Source organism: Musca autumnalis, unplaced genomic scaffold, assembly GCF_047663935.1.
Source record: "Musca autumnalis isolate F117 unplaced genomic scaffold, ASM4766393v1 scaffold_5, whole genome shotgun sequence".
NCBI classification, from domain to species: Eukaryota; Metazoa; Arthropoda; class Insecta; order Diptera; family Muscidae; genus Musca; species Musca autumnalis.
In genome coordinates, this window is record NW_027412088.1 from 65,582,590 (window position 1) to 65,608,162 (window position 25,573).

Sequence of the window (25,573 nt, forward strand, 5' to 3'; positions counted from 1 at the left end):
ACATGGACCTATCTTAACAATTTTAAGTGGCGAAATTTCGTGGCCACTGGGAACCACATATGTAAAATTTCAGCTAGTTCAAGCAAAAAATGTGGCTAAGATCCCTAAAATACCTTAAATCGGGAGGTATCGTTATATGGGGACTATACCGAACCGTGGACCTATCTTGACAATTTTTAGTGGAGCAATTTCGCGGCCATTGAGAACCTCAAATGTAAAATTTCAGCTAGTTTGGGCAAAAAATGTGGCTAAGATCCATAACATACCTTAAATCGGGAGGTATCGTTATATGGGGACTATACCGAACCGTGGACCTATCTTGACAATTTTTAGTGGAGCAATTTCGCGGCCATTGGGAACCTCAAATGTAAAATTTCAGCTGGTTTGGGCAACAAATGCGGGTAAGTTCCTCAAAATACCTTAAATCGGGAGGTACCGTTATATGGGGGCTATACCAAAACTTGGACCGATATAGCCCATCTTCGAACTTGATCTTCCGACGGCTAAAAAAATGGTATTCCCCAATTTTCAGAGAAATCGGTCAACAAATGCGACCTGTATGTTGCGAACGGACGGACGGACGGACGGACGGACATGCATAAATCGACTCAGAAAGTGATTCTATGTATATCCCTAGAAGGAACTATGGGTCTATCTCGCTTCCTTTTGTTTGTTACATACAAATGCACTAACACGTAATACCCCTTACCACATAGTGGTGTAGGGTATAAAAAGCTATTCACCTTACGGCAAATTCTCTAGAAAACACAAGAGAGGCAAATCGTCCTTTACGCTCAAAGGTAATTCAAAACATACCTGAGTTTGAGCTCATACGACCTTGGGAATGTTATAACCTGCTACACAATCGTCTGTTAAAATAGGCGAGAACCTCACCGAGAAATTCACTACCAAACAATGTTTCAGATAAGAAGATAGTATTTCCTGCGGCCTTTTCAATATCCTGCTAGAGAAGTTCATACGAGCTGCGAAGCAAACAGAAATGGTACAACGTCCAACAAAAATCACATGTTACTCGCTTATAGCGACGACAAACATCTTAGAGGGATCGGAACAAGTTGTAATGAATACCTTTATAATAGCAGAAAAATAAAACAAGTAAAAAAGTATCAGTCGGCTTTCCCGACAGAGATATATCCTCAGCCCATGTGAATTGAAACACATTTTGCGCATTTGAACTTGCCGACAAAAATGTGGATTAGGAATAAAGTTCAAAAATGTTACAGAGAGGTACTTAAAGAAATGGACCGACATAGCCCATTAACGAAGTAGATCTTTTTTGGAAGTCATATCTTTTCGATAGATATCGCGCCCACTAGTCATTTCAGTGGGTCATCGTATAACTATGCTAGGCAGCATGGACTTGTCCATTTTCAAAGATTTTCGAACAGAACCTAAGCTGCGCTTGGACGCAAATGTTGAACTTTTGTGGACCGATATGGGCCATTTTAGGAGTTTGATTAAACTTGGACAAAATGTTAGGAGATCCAAAATTTGGACCAAATTGGTTGACCCGTTCAAGAGACATAGTGTATACCATGTTAGTGACATTTTTTTAAATATTGGGGGAAGTACCGGAAGCTGTGGACCGGTATTGCCCATCTTCGAACTGATACTGAAGTTTGGGCAAAATAAGACGAAGGCAAAATTTGGGACCAAATCGGTTGATCAGGTCGTGAGTTATCGTTCTCTCTGGCCACCACATATGGCATCATAGGGGTTTTTACACCTTTCAGGCTGGTTTCCAAAGAAGTATGGACTTGCCCTTCAAAAAACTTTTACCGTCGTAATTGAGGCAGCGAATGCAAGTTGCTTCAACAAAAATCAAAGCGCTTCGGAAGCAGGTCTTATAGTGAACTTATCCGGAATTATGTGTGATAGGTACCCCAAGGAGTGGACAAATAAAGTCCATATTAAACCTGATCTATATCTGGTAGATATATTAGGATGTTAAAGTATACTATTATAACTATTGATGGGAGTGACCGATGATGGACCAAATCCAAATCTTGCGCACAATTTTTACGAAAATTGTTTAACTTTTGTGGGGGAGGTACCTGAAGGAGTGGCCGGATATGGCTTATCTTCGAACTTAAACTATGTTTGGACAAAATATTACTAAGGCCAAATTTTGGACCGAATCGGCAGATCCGTACGAGATATATCTTGCACTCCAAGCACTATACACTGTATCATAGGGATTTTTGTCACCTTTCAGGCTATTTTCTCAGGATGTATGGACTTGCTCCTGATGAAAGTTGTAGCGTCGTATGCGGGGCAGTGAATACAAGTTGCTGCAACAAACATTAAAGTGATTCGAGAGCAGGTTCTAATCTGAACTTATACAAAATTTTGTGTGGGAGGTACCTGAAGGAGTGGACCGATTGAGTCCATATTGGAACCTCATCTAAGTGTGGCAGAAATTTCACGATGTGTAAAGTTTGGATCAAATCGGTTCCTCCCTTCAAGAGTTATGGTGCGCACAGATTTTCCGAACATTTTCGAACTTTTGTGAGGTAGGTACCGGAAGGAGTGGACCGATATAGCCCATCTTCGAACTTAAACTAAGTTTGGAGAAAATATTACGAAAGTCAAATTTTGGAGCGAATCGGTTGATCCATTCGAGAGTTATCGTGCGCTCCAGCCAGACAGACAGAAGGACGGACATGGCTAAATGAACTCCAAACTGTCTGAAACGGATTTCGTCCAAACATACTTGGGGTCTTAAACCATTATTTCGATGAGGCACATTTTGGCCGTATGAAAGTGTATATACCTTCGTTAGAATAAATGCTGAGGGTACAAAAAATTCCAATGAGTCATGATAATATGGTCCACACAAAATCGATGAATTCTCTTGCCGTTTTTGAGTATTTTTTAACGAAAAAGTCATTTTATAGGTACCGTTACTTCAGATATAACGGTGCGATCAACGAAACTTTCATGTTTCTCTCTTAAGCTTAGCTTATTTATTTTCTATCACTTCATATCAATTTTTTCTGAGAGAAAAATTCTTCGAAAGATGTATATGCCCCTCTCTGTAGGCGCTAAATATCAACGTCGAATGAATCACGAGCTATGCCAGATATACTCGTATTTATGATTGGATGCGATGGTTTGGTCATGTCATAAGAATGAAGTATAATGCCCCTGCTAAAAAGCGTATACACCTGAGCCACAAGGCGGTAAACGAAAAGCTGGTAGGAAAGATTGCATCGAAGACCCCCAAACTGTCCAGTGTGCAGCCAGAGCCTCCAAAATTAAGTAAATACCTAAGTAAATAATTTTAACCTCATTGGTGGACATTTAATATTATATGTTTTTATTTGTTTATATATTTTCCACGTGGATTATGTTTATCCATGATGAATTACTTTTAACAACCATGGTAGATAAATTTTTACACGTTGGTAATAATTTTCACTTGCAAAAAAATTTCCGATCATCAAGCTTAACTCTAAACGAGAAAATTAATAAAAATCATTAAAAATGATCTTTATTCACTTTTTATCCGTATACATTTGACTGGATAATTATTATCCACAATGGTGGATACTTTTATCCAAATTGGTGAAGAGTGGATACCATTTATACACATTGAGGGAACATTTCTATCCATATTGGTCGAACGAATTTATCCACCGCAAACTATTGTGGTCGGCAGTATCAATTTTGAGAAATGAACTTTTACAGTCCCACTAAACACATTGAACTGTTTTACACTTTGTAAGCAGATATGTATGTACCGCGGTAACACAGAATATTTGATATGTATTTGTATTGCTTTTTTTATTTCAAAGACAAAGGATTTTTCACATTTTAATTTTGCCATTTCTACAAGAAAGTTGTTACAACAAAGTTGTTTGTATGATACCAAGAGGCCAAAGAACAGGTGTCATTGCAGAGGATCATGCTAAGCTTTAAAATGTCTGGTACACCATGACCTTACTTATGACCCCGAACATTTCTTGCTTGTCTCTTGTTATTTTCTTCATTCATGTTTGTTTTTGTTTAGTAGTTTTTGTGATTGTATCAATTTTATATTGTGTTTTTAATTTAGTTTTTACTTTTTTATATTTACTTATAAATAAAGTTTTCATTTTATAAAATTTGTGTTTTTTTTTTATTTCAATAATATATATAGTTTTTTTTCATTTATTTATTTAAAAGCGTCTTTATACAAACATATTTTGTTTTTGTTTTTTTTTTTTTTCACTGTATATGTGTAGGGTGTAAGTGTAGCTGTGGCGTGGGAGGCTGCTTTAATAGAGATAGAGAGGTGAGGGATGGTGTGTATGGCATATAAGGATTATTATGTATTTGTGTATAATTGTGTGTGTGGGCATGTGTTTCATGTGAAAAATATCAATGTCTCTTTTTCTCTTGTTCTAGTTTCTATGTACTCTGTTGTTGTGTTTTGCTTTTGTTTTGTTGTTTTTTGTTGTTTCAAATATATAGGCAAATAATATCCTAAAAAATAAATGAAAATTTTAACTATTCTTAAGTTATGCGAAACATCAACGCATTGACGTTTCAAAGTATACCCGTCTCAACATTGTGAGCTGTCCCCAATGTATTCGGATCAAAATTCATTTTAAATTCACCGGATATAACAATTTCCGATATACAACCAACAATACCGTTTGTATATCGTCGCCGGGGGAAATATAGTGAATCGGGTAGGCCACCTGTAAAAGTGAAGAGAAAGAGAGTGAGAGAGGAGAAAAATTAATATTAATTAAATGGTAAGAAACTAAGCAAAATTAATAAAAAAAATTAAATTTTAATTTTAGTTTTAGTTTTTTAATTTTAATTAAAAAAAAATAAATTTTCTGTTGAAAGAAACTTAATCCAAAAAAGATGTAGACATTCATATAGATATATCAACTGCAAAGATAGAGACTTAAATCTCCAGAATAAAATATTCCATTAATAAGAGACCTGAAGAAAATTTTGTACCAACAGAAGATCTATAGATATCTGGATATGCGATTTTCTGTAAGATCCTCTGCAAGTTTCTACTAATTTTAGCAGTTCTCCTATGGATAGAAAACCTTTTCGTAGGGATAGGAAACATAATGCAATTGCTGTATGCATAGCACGACTTCTGCAAGACTTCCATGGTTTCTATCAATTTTATTCAGTTCTTCTACAGATAGAAGGCCTTTTCCAGATGTTCTACGGATTGAAAAGGTCTACTATGAATAGAAGGCCTTCTTCAAGGTCTTCGGCATGTCTTATATGAATAGAAGCCTTCTGTAGGTATTCCATGTTTAGAAGGTCTTTCGCAGGTATAATATGGATACAATTTCCACAAAACGAAATCATTTTCCTGCCCTTCTAGAAGCATTCCATGGACAACAGTCGTTCACCTATCGATAAAAGACATGTAAAGTTGGATAGAATTTCCACAGGTCTTTTATAAATAAAAGAAAAAAGAAGATCTTCTTCAGGTCTTCTATGGGAACAATGCCTTTTGCGGGTTTTCTACGGATAGAGTCTTCTCCTAGTTCTTTATGGCTAAAATGCCTTCTACGGGTTTCTATTGGTTTTCTTTTTTCAGTTCTTCTATGGATAAAATACCTTCTGCCGATCTTCTGTCAATATAAGACTTTTTGCAAGTCTTCTATGTAAAGAAAGAAGATGTTCTGCAAATCTTCTTTGAATAAAATACCTCTTAAAGGTCTCCTACGAATATAAGACTTTTTGGGGGTCTTCTATGTATAAAAGGTCTTATGCAGTACTTCTAAAGATAAAATATCTTCTGCAAGTATTTTTTGAGTAAAATTCCTTTTGAAAGAGGACATTTTCGGGACTTCTATGGAAATAAGAAATAATAAGAAATTTAGCGTGAATTCTGTGGATAGAAATTTTTTTTGTAGGTTTTCTCTGTATAAAATACCTTTTGAAGGTGTTCTCTGTATAGTAGGCCTTTTGCAGGTCTCCTCTGAATAGAAGATATTTTGTAGGTGTTCTCTAAATAGAAAATATTTTGCAAGACTTCTATTGAAAGAAGACTTTTTGTAAGGGTTCTATGACCTTTTGAAGGTATTTTATGGAAAGAAGACCTTTTGTAGGTGTTCTATAGAAGATTAAAACCTTTTGCAGGTCTTTTATGTAGGTATTTTCTGGACAGAAGATATTTTGCAAGTCTTCTCTGTAGAAGACATTTTGCAGGTCTTATATGAAAAAGGGCCTATTGCAGCTCTTCTATGGAAAGAATACTTTTTGCACGTCTTCTCTGGGGAGAAGACGTTTTGCAGGTGTTCTCTGGATAAAAGATTTTTTGCATATATTTCCTGAATAAAATCCTTATTCAGGTCTTCTATGGAAAGGGGCCTTTGACAGGACTTCTATTGGTAGAAGACCTTTGGCATGACTTTTATGGATAAAAGGCCTTTTGCAGGTCTTCTCGGAAAAGAAGAAAAAAAAATGTTTTGGGGAAAAAATTTATTTTGCAGGTCTTTTCAAGGGAGGAGACGTTTTGCTGATCTTCTCTAGATAGAAGATTTTTTGCAAGTATTCTCTGGACAGAAGATATCTGCAAGTCTTCTCTTTAGAGAAAACATTTTGCAGGCCTTCTATGAAAAAGGACCTATGCAGCTCTTCTATGGAAAGAATGCCTTTAGCAGGTCTTCTCTGGGGAGAAGACGTTTTGCAAGTGTTCTCTGGATAAAAGATTTTTTGCATGTATTTTCTGGATAAAATCCTTATTCAGATATTCTATGGAAAGGGAGCCTTTGGCAGGACTTCTATTGGTAGAAGACCTTTGGCAGGACATCTATGGATAGAAGGCCTTTTGCAGGTCTTCTCGGGATAGAAGAAAAAAATGTTTTGGGGAAAAAATATATTTTATTATTTATATATTTAGAAGATTTAGAAGATATTTTGCATGTATTCTCTTTCTAAAATCCTTATTCAGGTCTTCTATGGTAAGGGGACCTTTGGCAGGACTTCTGTAGATAGAAGAACTTTGGCGGGACTTCTGTGAATAGAACACCTTTTGCAGGTCTTCTCGGGATAGAAAAAAAATATATTGGAAAAAAATATATTTAGCATTTTGCAGGTCTTCCCTTGGGGAAGACGTTTTGCTGGTCATCTCTGGATAGAAGATTTTTGCAGGTATTCTCTGGGCAAACGATATTTTGCAAGTCTTCTCTGTAGAGAAGACGTTTTGCAGGTCATCTATAAAAAAGGCCTATTGCAGGTCTTCTGTGGGAAGAAGACGTTTTGCAGGTCTTCTTTGAATAGACGATTTTTTGCATGTATTCTCCTTATTCAGGTCTTCTATGGAAAGGAGACATTTGGCATGACTTCTATAGATAGAAGACCTTTGGCAGGACTTCAGAACACCTTGCAGGTCTTCTCGGGATAGAAAAGATTATTTTGAGGGACAAATATATTTTGCATTTTGCAGGTTTTCTCTGGGGAAAGAACCTTTGCAGATCTTCTATGGATAGAAGTCCATTGAATGGACTTCTATTGATAGAAGACATTTGGTAGCACTTCTATAGATGGAAGGTCTTTGCAGGTCTTCTCTGGGGACAATACGTTTTGCACGTCTTCTCTGGATACCTTTGGCAGGATTTCTGTAGGTAGATCAAATTTTGCAGGTCTTCTCGCGATAGAAGACCTTTGCCAGGATTTCTCTGGACCTTTTAAAAGTCTTTTATGGAAAGATCACATATGGTTCGAATACCTTTTGCAGGTCTTCTCTGGATAGAAGACTTTTGCAGTTCTTGTAAGTAAGAAAAAGGCAGGTCTTTTTTGGATGGAAAAGGACATGAGGACCTTTTGCAGGTCTTCTATGGAGAGAAATCTTTTTTAAGGTCTACCATCGATACAATACCACAGGACTTCTATGGATCGAAGGTCGTATGCAGGTCTCCTTTGATAGAAAGGCCATGGAAGACCTAATGATTGATAGACTTCTGCAGGTCTTCGAAAGATCAAAAACATTTGCAGCACTTATATGTATTTAATACCCTGGTTACACTTAACCGGATTGACCCAGTGGGTTTGGATTTCAAATGTCAATTCCATAGCGCAAACGTCAAATAAATCCTCTCGAAGTACGTTTACCCGGCAAAAAACTCTAGTGTAACCGTACTATAAGGGCTTCTGAAAATACAAGACTTACTTTAGGTCTTCTATTGGCCAATAAGTTGTGCAAATCTTTTATGAATTTAAGGGTGTTTGCCCTTCATAGGTCTTTTATAAATAAATCTGAGTCTGATGCAGGTCATCTAGGGATAGCAGACCATCTTCTAGGGATAGAACGTCTTCTGCTGCGTGTTTATGGATATAAGCCATAATGCAGGATTTCCATTAATAGAAGGCCTTTTACAGGTCTACCAAGGGTATAACGCCTTCTGCTGGCCTTCTTTGCCTAGAAGCTCTTCTAAATGTGAATACCTCATGCAAGTCTTCTATGAATAGCAGATCTTTTTCAGGTCTTCTATGAATCGTGGAATTTTTATGGATGTAAGGACTTCAGGTTTTCTATGGAAAGGAGACCTTGGTAGGACTTCTATGGAAAGAACCTTTTTGCAGGTCTTCTCTGAATAGAAGATATTTTGAATTTGTTGATAGAAGACATTTTACAGGTCATCCCTGGATAGAAGAACATTTGCAGGTCTTCTCTGGATAAAATACCTTATTCAGGTCTTCTATATATAGAAGTTTTCTCTGGAGAGAAGACCTGTTGTATGTCTTCTATGGAAAGATGACCTTTTGTAGGTCATTTATATATAGAATACCCTTTGCAGCTCTTCTATAGGTAGAATTCCATTGGCTGGACTTCTATAGAAAGAAGACCTTTGGCAGCATTTCTATGGATGGTCTTCTCTGAAGACAAGAAGTTTTGCACGTTTTCTCTGGATACCTTTTGCAGGACTCCTGTGGGTAGAACAACTTTTGCAGGTCTTCTCGAGATAGAAACCTTTTGCAGGTTTTCCCTGGACCCTTTAAAGGTCTTCTATAGGAAGATGACTGTTTGCAGGGGTTCTATGGATGGAAGACCTTTTGCAAGTCTTCTCGAGATAGAAGACCTTTGGCAGGTTTTCCCTGGACCTGGTCTTCTATGGGAAGAGCACTATTTTCAGGGGTTCTATGGATGTAAGACCCTTTGCAGGTCTACTATGGATCGAAGACCTTTGTAGTTATTGTAAGTCAAGAAGAATGCAGGTCTTATTTGGATAGAAAACCTTTGGATAAGAGTCCTCTGGCGGGTCTCATGTGGATAGAAGACCCTTTGCATGTCTCCTATGGAAAGAAGGCCTATTGCAGATCTTCTATGGCATGGGATCCTTTTGCAGGTCTTCTATGAAGAGAAATCCTGTTGAAGATCTTTAATCGATACAAGACCTTCTACAGGTCTTCTATGGATAGAAGGTCGTCTCCAGGTCTCCTCTGATAGAAAGACCGTGGAAGGCCTCATGATTAAAAAGTCTTCTGCAGGTTTTCTAGGGATCAAAAGATTTATATGACTGCTATGTATGTAAGGGCTTCTGAAGATACAAGACCTTCAGTAGGTCTTTTTTGGATCAATAAGTTCTGCAAGTTTTCAGATAAAAGAACTTCTTCGGGTCTTTTAAAAATAAAATGTTTTCTGTGGATAAAAGGTCTTCTTGGTATAAAAGACCGTCTTATAATAAGGCCAGAAAACCTTCTGCTGGCCTTTTTGCATAGAAGGTATTCTAAATGTAGAAGACTTCGTGCAGGTCTACTATGAATAGACTACCTCCTTCAGGTCATCTATGGATATTGGACTTTTAATGGACGTAAGGACTTGCCGCTTCCAAGCAAAATCCTGAAAATTTAAAATAAACCTAAAAATGTGACCTTTGACCGCGATTTATTTTAAAATTTATTGGAGTTAGTTAAGGCGCATCGTGCATGACATTGTTTTATAAGGAGGCGATACAGTCTGATTTATTTGAAAGTGCCTCCGGCGATTTTTTTTTGTTTTTTTTATTTTGCTCATCCGTGAACATTGTAGTTTCAGAATCCGCAAAAACTTCCCAGGTGTAGGCTAGAGTTGGGAAATATCGTTAAATTGAACGATCCGGATCACTGTCCTCGTTCAAAGACGAATGAGTAACATCATAAAAACCAACGTGTGATATTAAGTACACGCAGTTTTTTCAAAGGAATTACCGGTGTCCATTGAACGAGATAGTGATCCGGATCTTTCAATTTAACGAGATTGCCTAACTTTCTAGTAAGCCCTTTCATTTAATATAAGTTAAGGCGCACCGTGTGGATCGAAAGCCCTCCACAGGAATTGCATGGTCAGAACATCTTATGCAAGCGGTTCGTGGCTACAAAGCCTTTTGTAGGTTTTATGGGTAGAAGCCCTTCGACAAGTCTTCCAAGGGTAGAAGATCTTCTGCAGGTGTTGTATGGATAGAAGGCCATATACAGGTTATCTACGAATATAGGGACTTCTAAAGGTCATTTAAGGGTAGAATACATTATGTAGATCTATTGCGGATAGCAGACATTCTGCTGGCCATCTTTTTAAGGGATTCCCTAACGCATTTTTGGCTACCGACAAAAATCGGTAAAATTAAAACGCAAAATTATGAATGAAAAGTATGAATAAAAGTTGGCAACACTGTTGCTATGGACAATTTTATTTTGGTTGCTAACTTACTGACAAATTTCGTTAATTACCTAAATTATAAGCATTTTAATTTTACCGATTTTTGTCGGTAACCCCCTATTGGCCTGCCATATATAAAAAAACTTTCGGCAGTCCTTCAATGGATAACAGATTTTCTGCAGATAATTTATGGATAGAACTCCTTCTGCAGGTCTTTTTATGGAAAAAGGCCATTTGCAGGTCTTCTATGAATAGAAAGCCGTCAGCACATTTTCTATGGTTAGAAGACTTTCTGCTGCAATTCTCCTTCGGACAGAACATCATAAATACATCTTCTTTTTTTTGTTCTCTATCTCTTTTTACTTACCAACATATAGGCCGGTGTCCGTATTTAATTGACGTAGTGTACCCGGTGATCTTAGCGTTATGCTCTTGCGACCATCAACCTCCAGATAACCTTGTTGATTATTTCTAAAAAAATAAACAGTAAAATTTAAAAACAAATTCTTGTGCTAGTTACGTCTGCAGCCTACCTTATTGCCCTGACACGATGCCAAAGACCGTCACTTATTTTGGTGGCATTAAAACGTATATCCACCTCCCCGGAACCTAAGTTGTAGCGGAAATGAAGATAGCTACAAGAGAAAGAAGAAATTGTTGAAAAATTTCTTTTGCAATAAATATCTCCAACCACACTTACCCATCTTCAATACCCAAGGATAGATAATCATCCGAGTCTTGATCCATTGTACCCACGCATGCTGTCCACAGTATAACACCATGTTCGGAACGTGTTTTTATTCTTAAATTCAAATCAATATTATTGCTAATAATTTGATTCATCGTATCGGGATCATTGTAGTGGAAATAGGATTCATGACCCACAAAACAGGCACCGAAATTTTTCCTCACACCAATGGGTGGGCGATTTTCATTGGAGGGTAAATCAAATTTACTCAGAAGACTCCAATCGGTATGGGTTTGGGTGGAATCTGAAGAGGTTTTCTTTTTAATGTCCATAAATTCTTGGGATTCAAATTCATCATCATCATCTTCGTCGTCGTCGGCATCATTGTCGGTTTCATTTGATTGGTCGGCACTATTCGGATTATCATTGCTACCAAAATTACTATTATCATCCAAAGATTGTGGAACATAGTCATCTTGCTGTTGCTGATGCAGCTGTTCTATGGGTTCCATTAATTTCTCAGCTTGCTGCAATTTATTTGAATTGATTTGCTCATCTGCTTCTTTGTTGTCGTTGTCGTTGTTGTTATTGTGATCCTGATTACGATTCTCATCAGCCTCAGCACTGTAATCATATTCGGTTATTACCAATTTCGGTTGTTTGGGTGTATAATGACCCTTGGTATTGGCCATAATGCGTTTCATATCCTGGGCCAATTGTTTGCGTTGATAATCTTCGGTACCATCGTTTTCATCGAACAAGGATTCATCCATAACAAAGGTATCCTCACTGGTATTTTCAATATTACCTTCATTGTTGTTGTTGTTGGTGGTGGTGGCCATGTTAACATTGTCACTGATTGTTGCAACATCAGCCGCATTAATGGTGGTTTCTTCCTCATCCTTTGCTTCTTCGCTATGTTCCTCGCTTGATGAAGACACTGAATCAGATACCGCATTAAAATCCTGCCATTGTTCTTCTAGTGCCACCGGATCTTCAAAGGTTAAAATGTCACTTCCGGTATTGGTTTGAAAGCTTTCGTAGTGTGTCGGCAAACGACTCAATTTATGTTGCGGTTTATCAATGACTGGTGTCTTGTGGTGTGGATCCGGTTTTGTTGAGTACAACGATGAGTGTTGTTTTTGTTTGTAAGGCTTACGAGTAGTTGTTGTTGAGGTGGTGGTAGTGGTGCTTGTGGTTGTTGTAGGTGTTGTTGTTCGAGCCGTTGTTGTTGTCGTCATGTGTTTACGTTTATTGCGGTTAGTTCGTTGTGATTTCATGTTGTTGTTATTGTTATGATGACCATAGTTGGCCACTTCCTTTACTAACTGTCTTTGCTGTTCTGCTTCCAGTTGCTGCTGTTGTTGTTGTTGTTGCCTTTGTCTCTGTATTTGCTCTTGTTCTTGTGCCAACTCCTGCTGTTCATGCATTGCCTTGATATCACGGAATATCATATCATCCTCAACTTCATCGGCCTCTTCGTCCTGTTCATCCTCATCTTCGTCATCATCGAGTACCACTTCATCGGTTTTCATTTTCTCCATGATACGTTCCAGGGTCTCTTGAGTCTCTAGAATATCCCTATTGATATTTTCCATGTCTTGCCAATTCATTGTTGTTGTTGTGGTGGTCGTCGTTGACGTTGTTGTGGTGTCCGTAGTAGAGGGGGTGGTTGGCCTTGTGGTCGATGTTGTCATTGCACTTGGTTTCAGGTTCTGTTGTTGCTGCTGCTGTTGTTCGTGCATGGCTTTATAGCTTGTTTTGTGCCACAACAAGTGCTGTTTCTTTGGTTTCTTGTGTCCTTTTTGTGGTTGCTGTTGCTGTTCGTTATCCTTAACACTGAAGTCATTGTAGCCCATCGATGAAGAAGATGCCATGGATGCAATGCCACCCTTATTGGTTTTTACTTTTGATTGGATTTTACTTTTCTTATTGTTATTGTTGTTGTTGTTGTTGCCAGTGTCTGCCGTCTGTTTTTTGCCTTTGTTGTTGTTGCATTGTTCATTGTAGGCACTGCAACGGCATTCATAGCCTTCCATTTGTGGCACACACTCTGACAATGGACCACATGGCCTTGCCACACATGCATGCGGACAATTGCCAATGTTTGTACCACCCAGTGCCTCGGATATTATGGACAATGGATGGCCATTTATTTCAATCTGTTTTAATGTGCCAATGAAATATTATTAATGATGATGTTGTTGTTGTTGTTGTTTTTATTTTTGTTAAGGTTCAATGAATTTTTGAAATTGAGGATTGCTAACCACTTACCTTCTGTATGCAACCCACAAAGAAGGGCTTATTTTTCAAGTCCATGGGCAATTTGTCGATGTGATTTACGCCACCCACAAACAAATTCTCCGGCAATGATAGATGCCAAAAGCCATTAGCCGAAATAGTCATTACCTCAGGCATTTGGTCAATCTGGAAAAATGCCAAACAGTTGAAGGGTGATTGGGGGGGTTAATAAAATATTTCTTTATGAGACGTATTAAGTGGAGGGGCAAGTCAACAGGAAATACATTTCTAAATTGAATAATAAATAGCTGAGGAAAATTAAAATTTGGATTTCCAAGAGATTTTTAAAGATTTTTTAAAGTCTACTAAGCTATATTTTTATTTTAAAGGCATAACCGAGGTATATGCAAGGTCGGCCAATAAGCCCACCTGATTAATATCCGAGACATCATCTATGCTTCACTCGCTCGGCTGAGAAATTATCATTTCAGGAATTCAGAAAAATGTATACTGTTCGAATACCAGAAATAAGACCTAATTTCTTAGCAGAGGCCACGGGATTAGCGAATGGAGCCTATGAGCTTCGTCGTATAAACCCTAGCGTTTTCAGAGTCAGAGGACTGATATTGGAGGTTAGTTAAAATAGTCTAGAGGATGGAAATGTTGCTGCTAGTGAAACCGAAGCCTGAAAAAAGACTGATATTGGAGGTTAGTCAAAATAGGCTAGAGGATGGAAATGTTGCTGCTAGTGAAACCGAAGCCTGAAAAAGGTGATTCGACTTCTGTAATGTTTAAATGTGAGTGGATGTTTTAGCCGACAATTTATGGAGCACTGTTTGCGATCTCTTCTAGCCGAGAAGGAACCACCACAGTTTACGATGTTTCAGATGTTATCCGAAGCGCAAAATCATGCAAAGCGGAAACGATGATGCTAAAGGAACTAATAGTTCCGGAAGCCTGGAAAAGTGCAGTGTGGTCACGCTACTGAAGTCAGGCACGGATGCCGACAAAGGTGAATCATACACGCCGATCTGAATTTTGTCAACAATAGCGAAGATTCTTAAGGTGTTACTCCTCCTCAGCATTGGAGCGTGAGTATTAATACTGATGTAGTCACGAAAACTAAAAAGCGATCGTATGATTACCGTCCATCCATAGCAGCAGATAAGCAACAGCTGCCTCGACAAACGAGATAAAGAGAGAGAGAAACTCTCTGAAACCCTGCATCCCACTTACTGAACTCCCTTTTCCTAATGGACAAATGCTATCCAGGTGACGTCATTTTTGACATGGAAGTTGGAGGCAGAACCGGATTTATAAAAAATTAATGAATAAACATGTCGTAGCTTCAACAAGATAAGGTAATAGTCCCGACAGCAGCCATCATTAAGCAGAAGCATTTTGGATCAATAGCCCTATGATACGTCATGCAACTTTTACCCTCTCTATTCACCAACTTGTTGCACGTGTCATTCCACTTCCGAAGCCCGAAAAACCAGTCAAATCCTTGTTCCTTATTGCCATCCACAGCTAAGGTACAGTAAGCGCTATTTTTGCCTAACTTCGCTGAAAACCTACATCTCGCGGATAATCAACATGGATTCAGTAAGGCTTGTAGCACAACCATGGCTTTAAATGACATCGTCATACTCATTGCGAACGGACACAACCAGAATCGACCGCCCACGTACTGTGGTCGCAGTATTGGATTTGCCAACCGCATTTGACACTACTGACCACTCGACTCCACATTGACTCGTATTACCAAGCGCTGGTGTGGTAATTGTCTCAATGGAAGACAGGAATATGTGGAGTTCAGAGGACGGAAATCCAAGCTAAAAATGGGCGTACCGCAAGAGGGCGTTACGTCGCCACGTCTATTCAATTTATTACTTGCGAAGCTTCCAGGCCTGAGAGTGAAACAGTTCGCTAGATATAAACATCGTGTCACCTGGTCTGATAAATGATGTCATCGTCCTTATCTCTCAATAATTGTTTCATTCAGCAGACCGCCCGATTTCATCACATCTGTACGGCGCACTTGGAAAAGCTAATAATTGACATCGTTTCAGAGCGTTCACCGCTTCAGATATACAGTGGTGTGAAAAATAATAAGGACACTTCAATCCATAACCAAGATTACATTGAAAACTGACTAAAAAAGTTAAAATTACATTAGTTTATAAAATTTATTGTTTTCTTAAAATGTTAAGAAAAGTATTATAAAGATATGTTGATTGCTTGTAACCATATTTTATTTATCTTTTATGTTTTATGCGAATTGTTGTAGTTTGGTGTGTGAAAAATAATAAGGACACTTCATGACATCCTTTAATAAGGACCAAACTTGAAAGAAATTAATGCAGGTTTTTACTAAATAATGGTAGATAAAGTGTTTCAGTGTCATTAATACTTTGTAGACGATCCTTTGTTTTCTAAAACGAAAGCGCATCGTCTGGGCATCGAGTCGACCAAATTTTGGCACTTCTCTACTGGTATCGCGTCCTACGCAACCTGTATAAGTTGCCAAGGGTCGCCATAATTTGATGGACACTTTCCCCTGCTTGATTTTTTAACTTCATTCCACAACATTTTTCAATCGGATTCAAATCAAGGGATTGTATGGGCCATTCTAACAACTTAACTTAACTATCCTGGAACACCTTTTTTCATTTTGCCGTCATTTTTGGGTCATTAACCTTGCTGAAGACTCATTTGAGAGGCACACCCCCTTCAGCATACGGAAGAATTATATTTTTCAAAAATTTCAATGTAATCTAGTGATTTCAAAAACACTTAGAATACTGTATAGAGACCCCACAGCATAGTAAGAAAATGAGCCCCACGCCATGCTGTTACCTCTGCCATATTTAGCCGCCTTCAGAGTATATTTTGGGTTATATTATTGATTTTTAGGTCTTCAACCCTGATAAACTCCTCTATCGGAACAAAAAAATATATTTGGTTTCATCAGACCAAAGAATGGTACGCAATTTTTCTTAGACCAAGCGATGTGATTTCTAGCAAACTGTATTATTTGCTGAATATTTTTATACCCTACACCACTACGTAGGAAGTGTATAATTTTTCGATTAAAATGATACTTTTCTGACACTGTGAGCTCTAATGTGGCCACCACAGAGGGTTTTAGGAGTTGTTGATGCGTCAAAATTAATATTTAAGTAGTTTTTTATTTGTAAAAATATGGTAAAAGGATCTTTTTTAATCATCGAATAACGCATTGATTATTACAGGTGCAATTTTTGGATTTCTACTAAGACTTTTATCTTTGAAGTTCACTTAGCTGCATCCTCCACCATTGTTTTTGAAGATTCGAAACTTTTTCTGTAATTTTTCTGTATGAATTTCCTTCTTTATGTAAACATTTAATGATTTCTCGAGTAGCGTGATAACAATGCATATTTTTAACCATATTTGCAAAGAAAAACTACAAATACCGGTAGATTTAACATTTAATGAATAGAAGTTAATGCATTTTAAACTTTTACTTACTGGAAAGAATAACAAAAAATAATATCAATTTATTTTTACTAAAACGAAAAACTGTCATTATTTTTCACAGCAGAAATCACGAATTTTATGAAAAATATTTGTTTTGTATAAAAACTAAACAGAAAGAAACCAAAATCGTAACGGGATTTCTTATTGCAATACATGTACATTTTCAAAAACAAATTTCCATCGCAAATTCTTCCATTTTATACATTTTAGGAGCGACCAAAAGTTGTGAATGTCACTGTCCTTATTATTTTTCACACCACTGTATGCCCAACCCTTCTGAGAGAAGACTTTCCGGGAGAAGAAAGGACGTTCCGAGACATGCTGCAGCCGCTTGCCATACACCTTCTGAACGACTACCCGAAGTGCGATCAAATTGCCCAGCAGAGGCGAAGGGATAAGAAAATGACCGTGATGTGCCTCGTCGTGCCAACCCAAGATACCCCACAGTCAGGGAGCTGACACTTTAAATTAACACTTTAGTCGGTGGAACAGATGGCTAACTCAACTGAAATTCTGCAACATTGCAGCCGATATAAGTGAATTGTGGGCAAAGCTTAAGTCACTCTCAAACCCTGTAAAGGAAGGAAGGTAAGACCTCAGTCACGTTTGGCGCTGTTACGCTAACTGATGCGAAGAGGTGCGCAAGTTATTTTAATCGACAGTTCATCAAACACCCCTGGAGCGACAAAGCGAAGAGACGAGTACTATGTCACATTAGATCTCTTCTTGCAGGAGATTTACGGTGGATCATGTTGCGAATGCCATCAGGAACGCTAAATCAGACAAAGCATTGGACCCTGATGGAATCTCCATGGTACATGAAAAGGGTGATCCCCCTACTGAAACCAAAAATGCCAGCAAAGGTGAATCAAACAGACCGATTTTGTTGCCCGTAGCAGAGATTCTTGAGGCTTTAGTCCTCCCAAGTGTCCGAGGGGTTAAAGTGCTTGTTGAGCAGAAGAGGACGCCCCTACCAGAATTACCGGAGAGTATAACAGTTCCCCAGATATAGGCATCGTGCAATCTGGGCAGACCATCTCCCCACTAGATTTCATCACCTCCGAACGGCGGACTTGGAAAAGCTAATAAATGCCCTAGTTTCAAAGAGTCCACTAATCACCGCTAAAGAGATCTGCCCAACCCTTTTGCTGTTCGCAGACATGCTGCAGCCGCTCGCCATATACCTGCTCCTCGAATACTCGAAGTGTGACCAAATTTTACAGCAGAGGCATCGGGATTAGCATATGAACGTCGTGAGCTTCGTCGTGCCAACCCCAGTGACCCCAGAGTCAGGAGCTAACACTTGAAGTTAACAGGTTGGTTAGTGAGCATAAACGGAACAAGTGCCTTACTCATCTGAAGAGTTGCAGTATTGGGGCAGGAATAAGTGAATTGTGGGCAACGGTTAGGTCGCTTTCAAACCCCGGGAAAAAGGAAGAAAGGACCTCAGTCATGTTTGGCAACGTTTCGCTGACTGATCCCAACATTTGCGCAATTTATTTTAAGCGACGGTATGTCGAGCAACCCTGGAGTGACCGGTCGAAGAGAAATATGTCGCATTAAATCTCTACTTTCCGAGGAGGAACCACCACAATTTACAATGGATGATGTTGCATATGGCATCAGGAAGCCTATATCAGCAATACGTTGGGCCTTGATGGAATCCTCATGGTAATGCTGAAACAGCTGGATGAGCTACAAATCGAGTATCTCACCATAGTTATCATCCGGTGGCGAGCCACCCACAACGTTTTCGAAGTCTGGAAAATGGGCAGGTTGGTCTCGTTACTGAAGCCAGGCAAGTTATCAGTTATCAGCATGGGCTGCTTAAGCAGTACAGCACGACAAGAGAGCTGCACGCCATCTCCACACATATTAGTCGTTGACTTAACCAGAACAAGCCGTGCGGTAGTACAGTGATACTGTTTAGCATTTGATACTGTAAAGCACTCCACGCTGTTTGAGACCACCCTGCGGCCAAGTTTGAAACGTTGTATAACCAATTATATGTGTGGACGTCAGTCGGACGTTTTATTAAAGAACAAGAAGTCCAAGTCCCGTAAAGAGAACCAGGGAGTTCACCAAGGTGGAGCGATATCTTCCAAACTGTTTCACCTCTACCTCTCTGAAATCTCAAGCCCTCCAAACGGCTTTGAGATCGTAACGAGTGCGGATGATTGTACGATCTTGATGTCGGCTACCTTCCCTAATGCCATTTATGAGGGGCTGGACTCCTATTTGGCTGATTATATCACCTTTTTCCACGCGAGGAATATGCAAATATCCGCCTCTAAAACTTTCGTCACTAGTTCACTGCATGGACTGCAGAGGTGAGGGTTGAGTTGAATGTAATCGCAGATGTTATAAGAATTCCGACCACCAACTACAACAACAAGATTCTAGGGGTAATAATCGACAGTATGTTTACGTAGTTCGCGCATGCCACAGTTATCTGCGCTGTAGCTGAGATGTAAAAACAAGGTCATCAAGATCCTAGTAGCCAGCACTTGAGGTGCTGATAAAGAAATCTTGTTGACCACATATAACGCGATAAGTCGGTCTGTGATATGCGGCACCAGTGTGGTCGGCGAAGAAAAAATATTCAAAACTGTCAGAATGGCGTTCTGACAACGGGGTGCCTTCTTATGCCTTCAGTGGACTATCTATATGAGGAGACAACGATTCTTTCAGTATAGCAAGACAACGTCATACTCTCGTTACAGTAATTGCTCGGGTGTTACCGTGAGAGACATCCTAATCACCATATGGTGATCTTCATGGTCTAGAAAGATAGGTACGACGTCAATATACAGAACCACAGAGGCAGTCGCAGATGCCATAAACAACTATCGTGTGAATGAGGTCCTCGGAGTACATCCGTCATTTCTCGCAGCTGAAGAGCGTCAGTAGCCGTGACAAACCAGAGTAGTTTTGGCTCAACTACGCTCGGGATGGTGCAGCCGTAGGATTGATGACACCGGGCAAAACATCATTCCAGAATGCGGCACATACCCTCACGACACACTGCACCTTTTCAACTGCCCTGCCTAGCCTACTCAACTAACTTCAATTTCTTTGTGGTTAGAAGCCATCGAAGCAATCGCATTCCTAGCACTGAAGATAGACCCAGAGTCAGAATGTTCGTGGGAACTATATTATACGTGTTTCCAAATAAGGGTTATTAAACAAGTATTTTTTCGACTAGATGTCGTTGGGAATAAATTGCAGAAGTTAAATGCTCCGCATTTTTAAGTTTGAGATAATAATGTCAATTATTTGTACACCTACCTTTAGTACTGCCAATCGAGCTGTTCGGGATATTCTTATCGTATGCCATTGGCCAATAGACAAAGGATAATCACTCCTAAATGAAAAAACTCAATCAAAACCAAATCTTCAAAAACCCAAGGTGTTTAGCAAATTAGCTTACCTTACAACTGCAGGACCATTGCCCAAATTGAAAGAGAATTCCACATAGCCGTTATTTAAAGATAAGGCAATGAAGTCGCCATGATGTTTGGGTCCAGAGTACATGATAAGGCCATCAGCTTGTTCGGGTTTTAAAATGACCTGAAATTTATGGGAGAAAGACAAATTTTAAAAAGGTAAAATTATAAAAAAAATTTACTTTCTTACATTTAATTCCAGCCATATTAAAACACTGTCACCCAATGGGGCATAACGCAAAAATGAGGAGCCATTGAATGAAGGAACCTGAAAAAAAAACAATTTATTTTATTGAAGAATATTTTTAGTACATTAATCGACACAAAATACCTGTAAATCCATGCGTATTTCACACAAATCTCCGACAAAGCCAATGGGACACAAACACACTGCTCCCTGGTCGGAGGGTAGACATTTGCCACCATGTTGACAGGGATATTTGAAACATTTATCTGTTATGCAATCCTCTGGTGAAAAGAAAAAATATTTATTTTTATGAAATTCCCAAAGTCAACAAATTAAGAGCTTACGTATATCAAAACCCTTGGTAACATCTCCCGCGGGATGTTCTTCAAATTTATATTCATGATCGTTGGCAATAAAATGACGTATGCATCCCAAAAAGCCTGATGTAATGGGTAAACGATTTGCCAGACCTGTTATGTTACCGGTGCCACCTAGGAAAACCGGTTCTCGGAATGTAATGCGTGAGAAAAGGCCCTATAAATAAAGAAAATTTCAATACTTGAAATTTATTCGTATTCATAAATTTTCTCTTTAATCATTTACCGTTGATCTACCCTGAACTTTGGTACCATGATTCAATACCAACCATGCATCCCAACGATGACGATATATCACGACAGAATTCCATTCATTGAGAAGTATGGTTTCTCGTGAACGAACACTACCAGCGCCACTGCCACAATCAAACCTAAATAAAATTTAAGGTATTTTTTAAGTGTTAAGAGTTACAGTTATCCTCTGCCTTGCTTACCAAAATTCCACAAAACCTTTATTCAATAATAGTGCCATAAAATCACCTGTCAAATCATCACGTTCTCCACTTAATAAAATAATGCCATCAAACGATTCAGGACGGAATTCTATGCGCAGTTGAACATGTTTGTAGGCGCCTTTAAGTGCGGGAAATGCCAACCATGAATGTTTGGAAAATTTTGGTACTCGTACCTTAATGTCTGAAAAAAATAAAATTAATGCAAATGGTAAAAAATTAAGAATAGTGGATGAAAATTTGGAATACATATGGGGATAATATTTAAAACCAACTTTTATCAATTATTATACTTCGATTTTCTTAATTTTTTTTTTCGTGTATTTAAATACGATTAATTAAAAAAATTTTAAGTTCTCTTTGGTTGTGGGATTCGAAAAACAAAATTTTTTTCTTATTTTTTTAAAAATTTTCAATACAATTTTTCCTTTATACCAATGCACAGTGTCCGATTTTCCAAAAAACCTGGCCAAAAATCGAAAAAAAAATTATCAATTTACCCTAAAAAGGGTCAGATATTGTTTATAGGATTCCAGTGTCTGTAGTTATGAAAAAATATATACATTTCTTGTTTAATAAGTGGGTATAAATGCAGGTCGAAGTGGCCCTATTTGGAATTTGTTTTTTGTTTTTCAATATTTAAGTTGTTTATAAATCTATGATAATGTACAGATTTTCTATGTACAGATTTTCTTTCAGAATATAGTATAGGGTCACTTTCTGGCGTTAGGGTATAATTTGGTGTTTTGGTATATTCTAAGACCTATAGTAAAATTTTATGGCGAACAAATTTCTAGAATATTTTGGTCTGATCCGATCACATTTTATAGGAGATTTCAAAGATTTGTGGAAAAAGGGACCAAAAGGACCCCTATCATGACTCGCACGAGGGTTAATTTTTTTAAGAAAAATATACTTCGCATACTTGCCAAAGACATTATACACCTAAAATGCAAGAATTCCAAGTGATCTTAACTCAAATATTTACAAAACTGTGGAATTGGTGGAAGCTTGCAACCCTATTTTAGTTTCTTGGTTTTTTGGCAAAATTGATACAGATATTTTCTTGGTATGTAATGCAAATAGAGATTTCTTTTCTTTGGTAACTTATAGTGAAATTTAGCATAGAACATTTTTGTCTTTGACGGCATTTTTCTAAAATGATGCTTTGTATGACAATTTTGCCAAAACTCACATGAAGTACGCCCTTAACCCTAAAATGTGATTATAATTTTACATATTTCTGGAGTTTAGGTAAGGTATAGAGTTTTGGTGTATTCTAGGACCCATAGTAAAAATTGATGGCGAACAAATTTGTGGAATATTTTGATCCGATAAGATCACATTTTATAGGAGGAGGGACCAAAAAGACCCCTTAAATGACCACCTGAGGGTTAAATAATATCAAAAATGTAATCAGCGGCCCGAAAAACATAAGAACCAAAGGTTAGGTCAAAATCCATTCATTTTTAGAGTTTTGGCCAGGTTTTTCGGAAAATCGGACACTGTGTAATGTGAAACATTAATTATTTTACCAAAATTTAAAAAATTTATTTTTTTTACATTTGTTTTGTTGTTTTATTTAGGAATTTATCTTAAACATCGTAAAAACGGAGTTTTTTCGATTTTGAAAATGGATTAATAATTATTGTACCAGCCGGACAATAAACTAACTAATTTGACTGGGTATCCGAGTCAAATAATCTACCACATATTAAAGTGATATATCCTTCAGAAGATGATTATTTAAATACGAAAGAGGATTTGAATTTGAAATATGCGACGGATAAAATTATCGCGGGCACAAACACAGTTTATTCAGGAATACCCACTAATGCTGGTATATTTATTGCTAAACCATTCTTAATATGGCAAAATGAAGAAGTTTTTAAGATATTTAAGATAAATTCCTAAATAAGATACGGGAAAAACTTTATTTACAAATTTTAAACAAATTTAGAAAAAATAGTAATCATTCGAATCCCACTATCAAATAGGACTTACATTTTTTATAATTGATCGTAGTTCAATACAAACAAATTTCAAGAAAATCAAAGGGGCAAATCATTGTTAAAAATTGATATTAAATATTAAATCGCGAAAATGACATCCAAGCCCACTGTAAAAATTTGTATACCCTCCACCATAGGATGGGGGTATATTAAGTTTGTCACTACGTTTGTAACTACTCGAAATAATCATTGTAGACCCCACAAAGTATATATATTCTTGATCAGCGTGCAATTCTACATCGATATAACCATGTCCGTCCGTCTGTCCGTCTGTCTGTCTGTGGAAATCACTCTAGCGTCCGAACGGATTGACGTAGGTTGATGAAATTTTGGAAAAATATGTTATATTTACGTAGGACTTTTGGTATTGAAAGCGGGCTATGTAGGCCCACGCTTTCGTATAGCCCCCATAGAAAATGACGCGTGACGCGTCGTTGTTTTAAGGAGTTTTTAAGATATTTGGCCCATTTTACCACCGAATTGGTTGTAATTTGGTACTTTGTGTCTTCAGAGGCCAGCAAACATTCCTACCAAAGTTGGGTTATATAGGTCCACGTTTTAGTATAGTCCCCACATAAGACCCCTTATAAAGTACGAGTCATTTTAATATATTTTGAATGTATTAGACCCATTTGACCACAGAATTGGTTGTAGTTTGGTATTTTGTGTCTTCAGAGGCCAGCAAACATTCCTACCAAAGTTGGGTTATATAGGTCCACGTTTTGGTATAGTCCCCACATAAGACCCCTTATAAAGTACGCGTCATTTTAATATATTTTGAATGTATTAGACCCATTTGACCAAAGAATCGGTTGTAACTTTGTATTTTGTGTTTCCAGAGGCTAAGAAACATTTCTACCATAAAATGTTTATATAGGTCCACGTGTTGATATAGCCCCCATAATACAATATCTCCCGATTTTCGATATTTTGAACGTTTTAGCCTCATTATCACACCGATATGGCTGAAATTTGGTATATAGTCTTCCTTAGGCGTATAAAACTTTCCTCCAGAAATTTGTAGGTATAGGTCCACTCCATCATATAGCCCCCATAGAACGGTACCTTCCAAATTTCGGTATTTTGAAGGTTGTGGCCACATTAATCCACCGAAATGGCTGAAATTTGTGGTGGAGGGTATAAAAAGTTCGGCCCGACCGAACTTAACGCTTTTCTTACTTGTTTCTATTTGTATTATATAGCTGATAAAACAACAAAACATACAAAAAATTAATTTTTTTCTAAATTGGAACAATACTAAAGAAGTAATGATTATTTCTTAGCCTATAGTTTTTACAGAATTCGAATTTTTTAAGGCGCGATATCTATAGAGCCGTTGGTCAAAAAATCTGAAAATATACTAATATGTTTTGCTGATGAGCAGAATCACCACAGCAAAAAATAAAGGAAATCAAAAACCTCATTTTGAAAAAGTGTCCGATTTCACTCAGAAATCCCCATATACATTAGAACGACCCATGTTTCCATGGTAATTTATATTGAAAATGCATACAAATTACAATACATACAAATTACTATGGAAATAAAGATCGATCGGTTGGACGAGTTAGCTGCTTTTGGATCAAATGGAAGAATTTCGGTTGTAGCAGTTCCATTTTTTTGGATCGCCCTAATTTTCGCATGCTTTTTGGACTTGATTGGGTATGAGTATTACTGGTATTATGTATACGCCAACCACACCACTACATGAATTGTTCCCCGCAATAATACCACAGCCACAATGGGCCCGTTGAGCGTCGCGTCACCGTGTTAAAACATCAACATGAAAATACCGCCAGTGTTGTCAATCATTGACCTGCAGCGATGCTTAATTGACGCCCTCAGGAGGGTATATAAAGTTTGTTTTTCCGTTTGTGACGCATCGAAATAGTCATTTGCGAGGCAATGATGATGATCTTATCTGCATTTTTTTCCGAACTAGATGTAATCGCAAATTTGAGGTTCTTATTGCTCACAAAACTTCTCCACCAAAAATTTTCAACATGGGACCATGTGTTGGTGTA

General features: G+C 37.9%; 1 protein-coding gene across 1 annotated transcript in view; it reads right to left on the bottom strand.

Annotated features, from left to right (window-relative positions):
* Nucleotides 1-4,018: 4,018 nt before the first annotated feature.
* Nucleotides 4,019-25,573, bottom strand: part of SP2353 (EGF like, fibronectin type III and laminin G domains protein pikachurin) — a 143,205-nt gene continuing 121,650 nt past the window's right edge. Inside the window, exons 5-16 of the mRNA XM_073956954.1 lie at nucleotides 21,520-21,721; nucleotides 21,312-21,456; nucleotides 21,053-21,242; nucleotides 20,853-20,989; nucleotides 20,712-20,789; nucleotides 20,506-20,645; nucleotides 20,364-20,439; nucleotides 13,587-13,739; nucleotides 11,325-13,474; nucleotides 11,158-11,259; nucleotides 10,992-11,095; nucleotides 4,019-4,706 (exon numbers count right to left, since the gene is read on the bottom strand). Coding sequence (XP_073813055.1) covers nucleotides 4,552-4,706; nucleotides 10,992-11,095; nucleotides 11,158-11,259; nucleotides 11,325-13,474; nucleotides 13,587-13,739; nucleotides 20,364-20,439; nucleotides 20,506-20,645; nucleotides 20,712-20,789; nucleotides 20,853-20,989; nucleotides 21,053-21,242; nucleotides 21,312-21,456; nucleotides 21,520-21,721 — 3,632 coding nt within the window. The 3' untranslated portion in view covers nucleotides 4,019-4,551. The remainder of the gene's footprint in view (nucleotides 4,707-10,991; nucleotides 11,096-11,157; nucleotides 11,260-11,324; nucleotides 13,475-13,586; nucleotides 13,740-20,363; nucleotides 20,440-20,505; nucleotides 20,646-20,711; nucleotides 20,790-20,852; nucleotides 20,990-21,052; nucleotides 21,243-21,311; nucleotides 21,457-21,519; nucleotides 21,722-25,573) is intronic.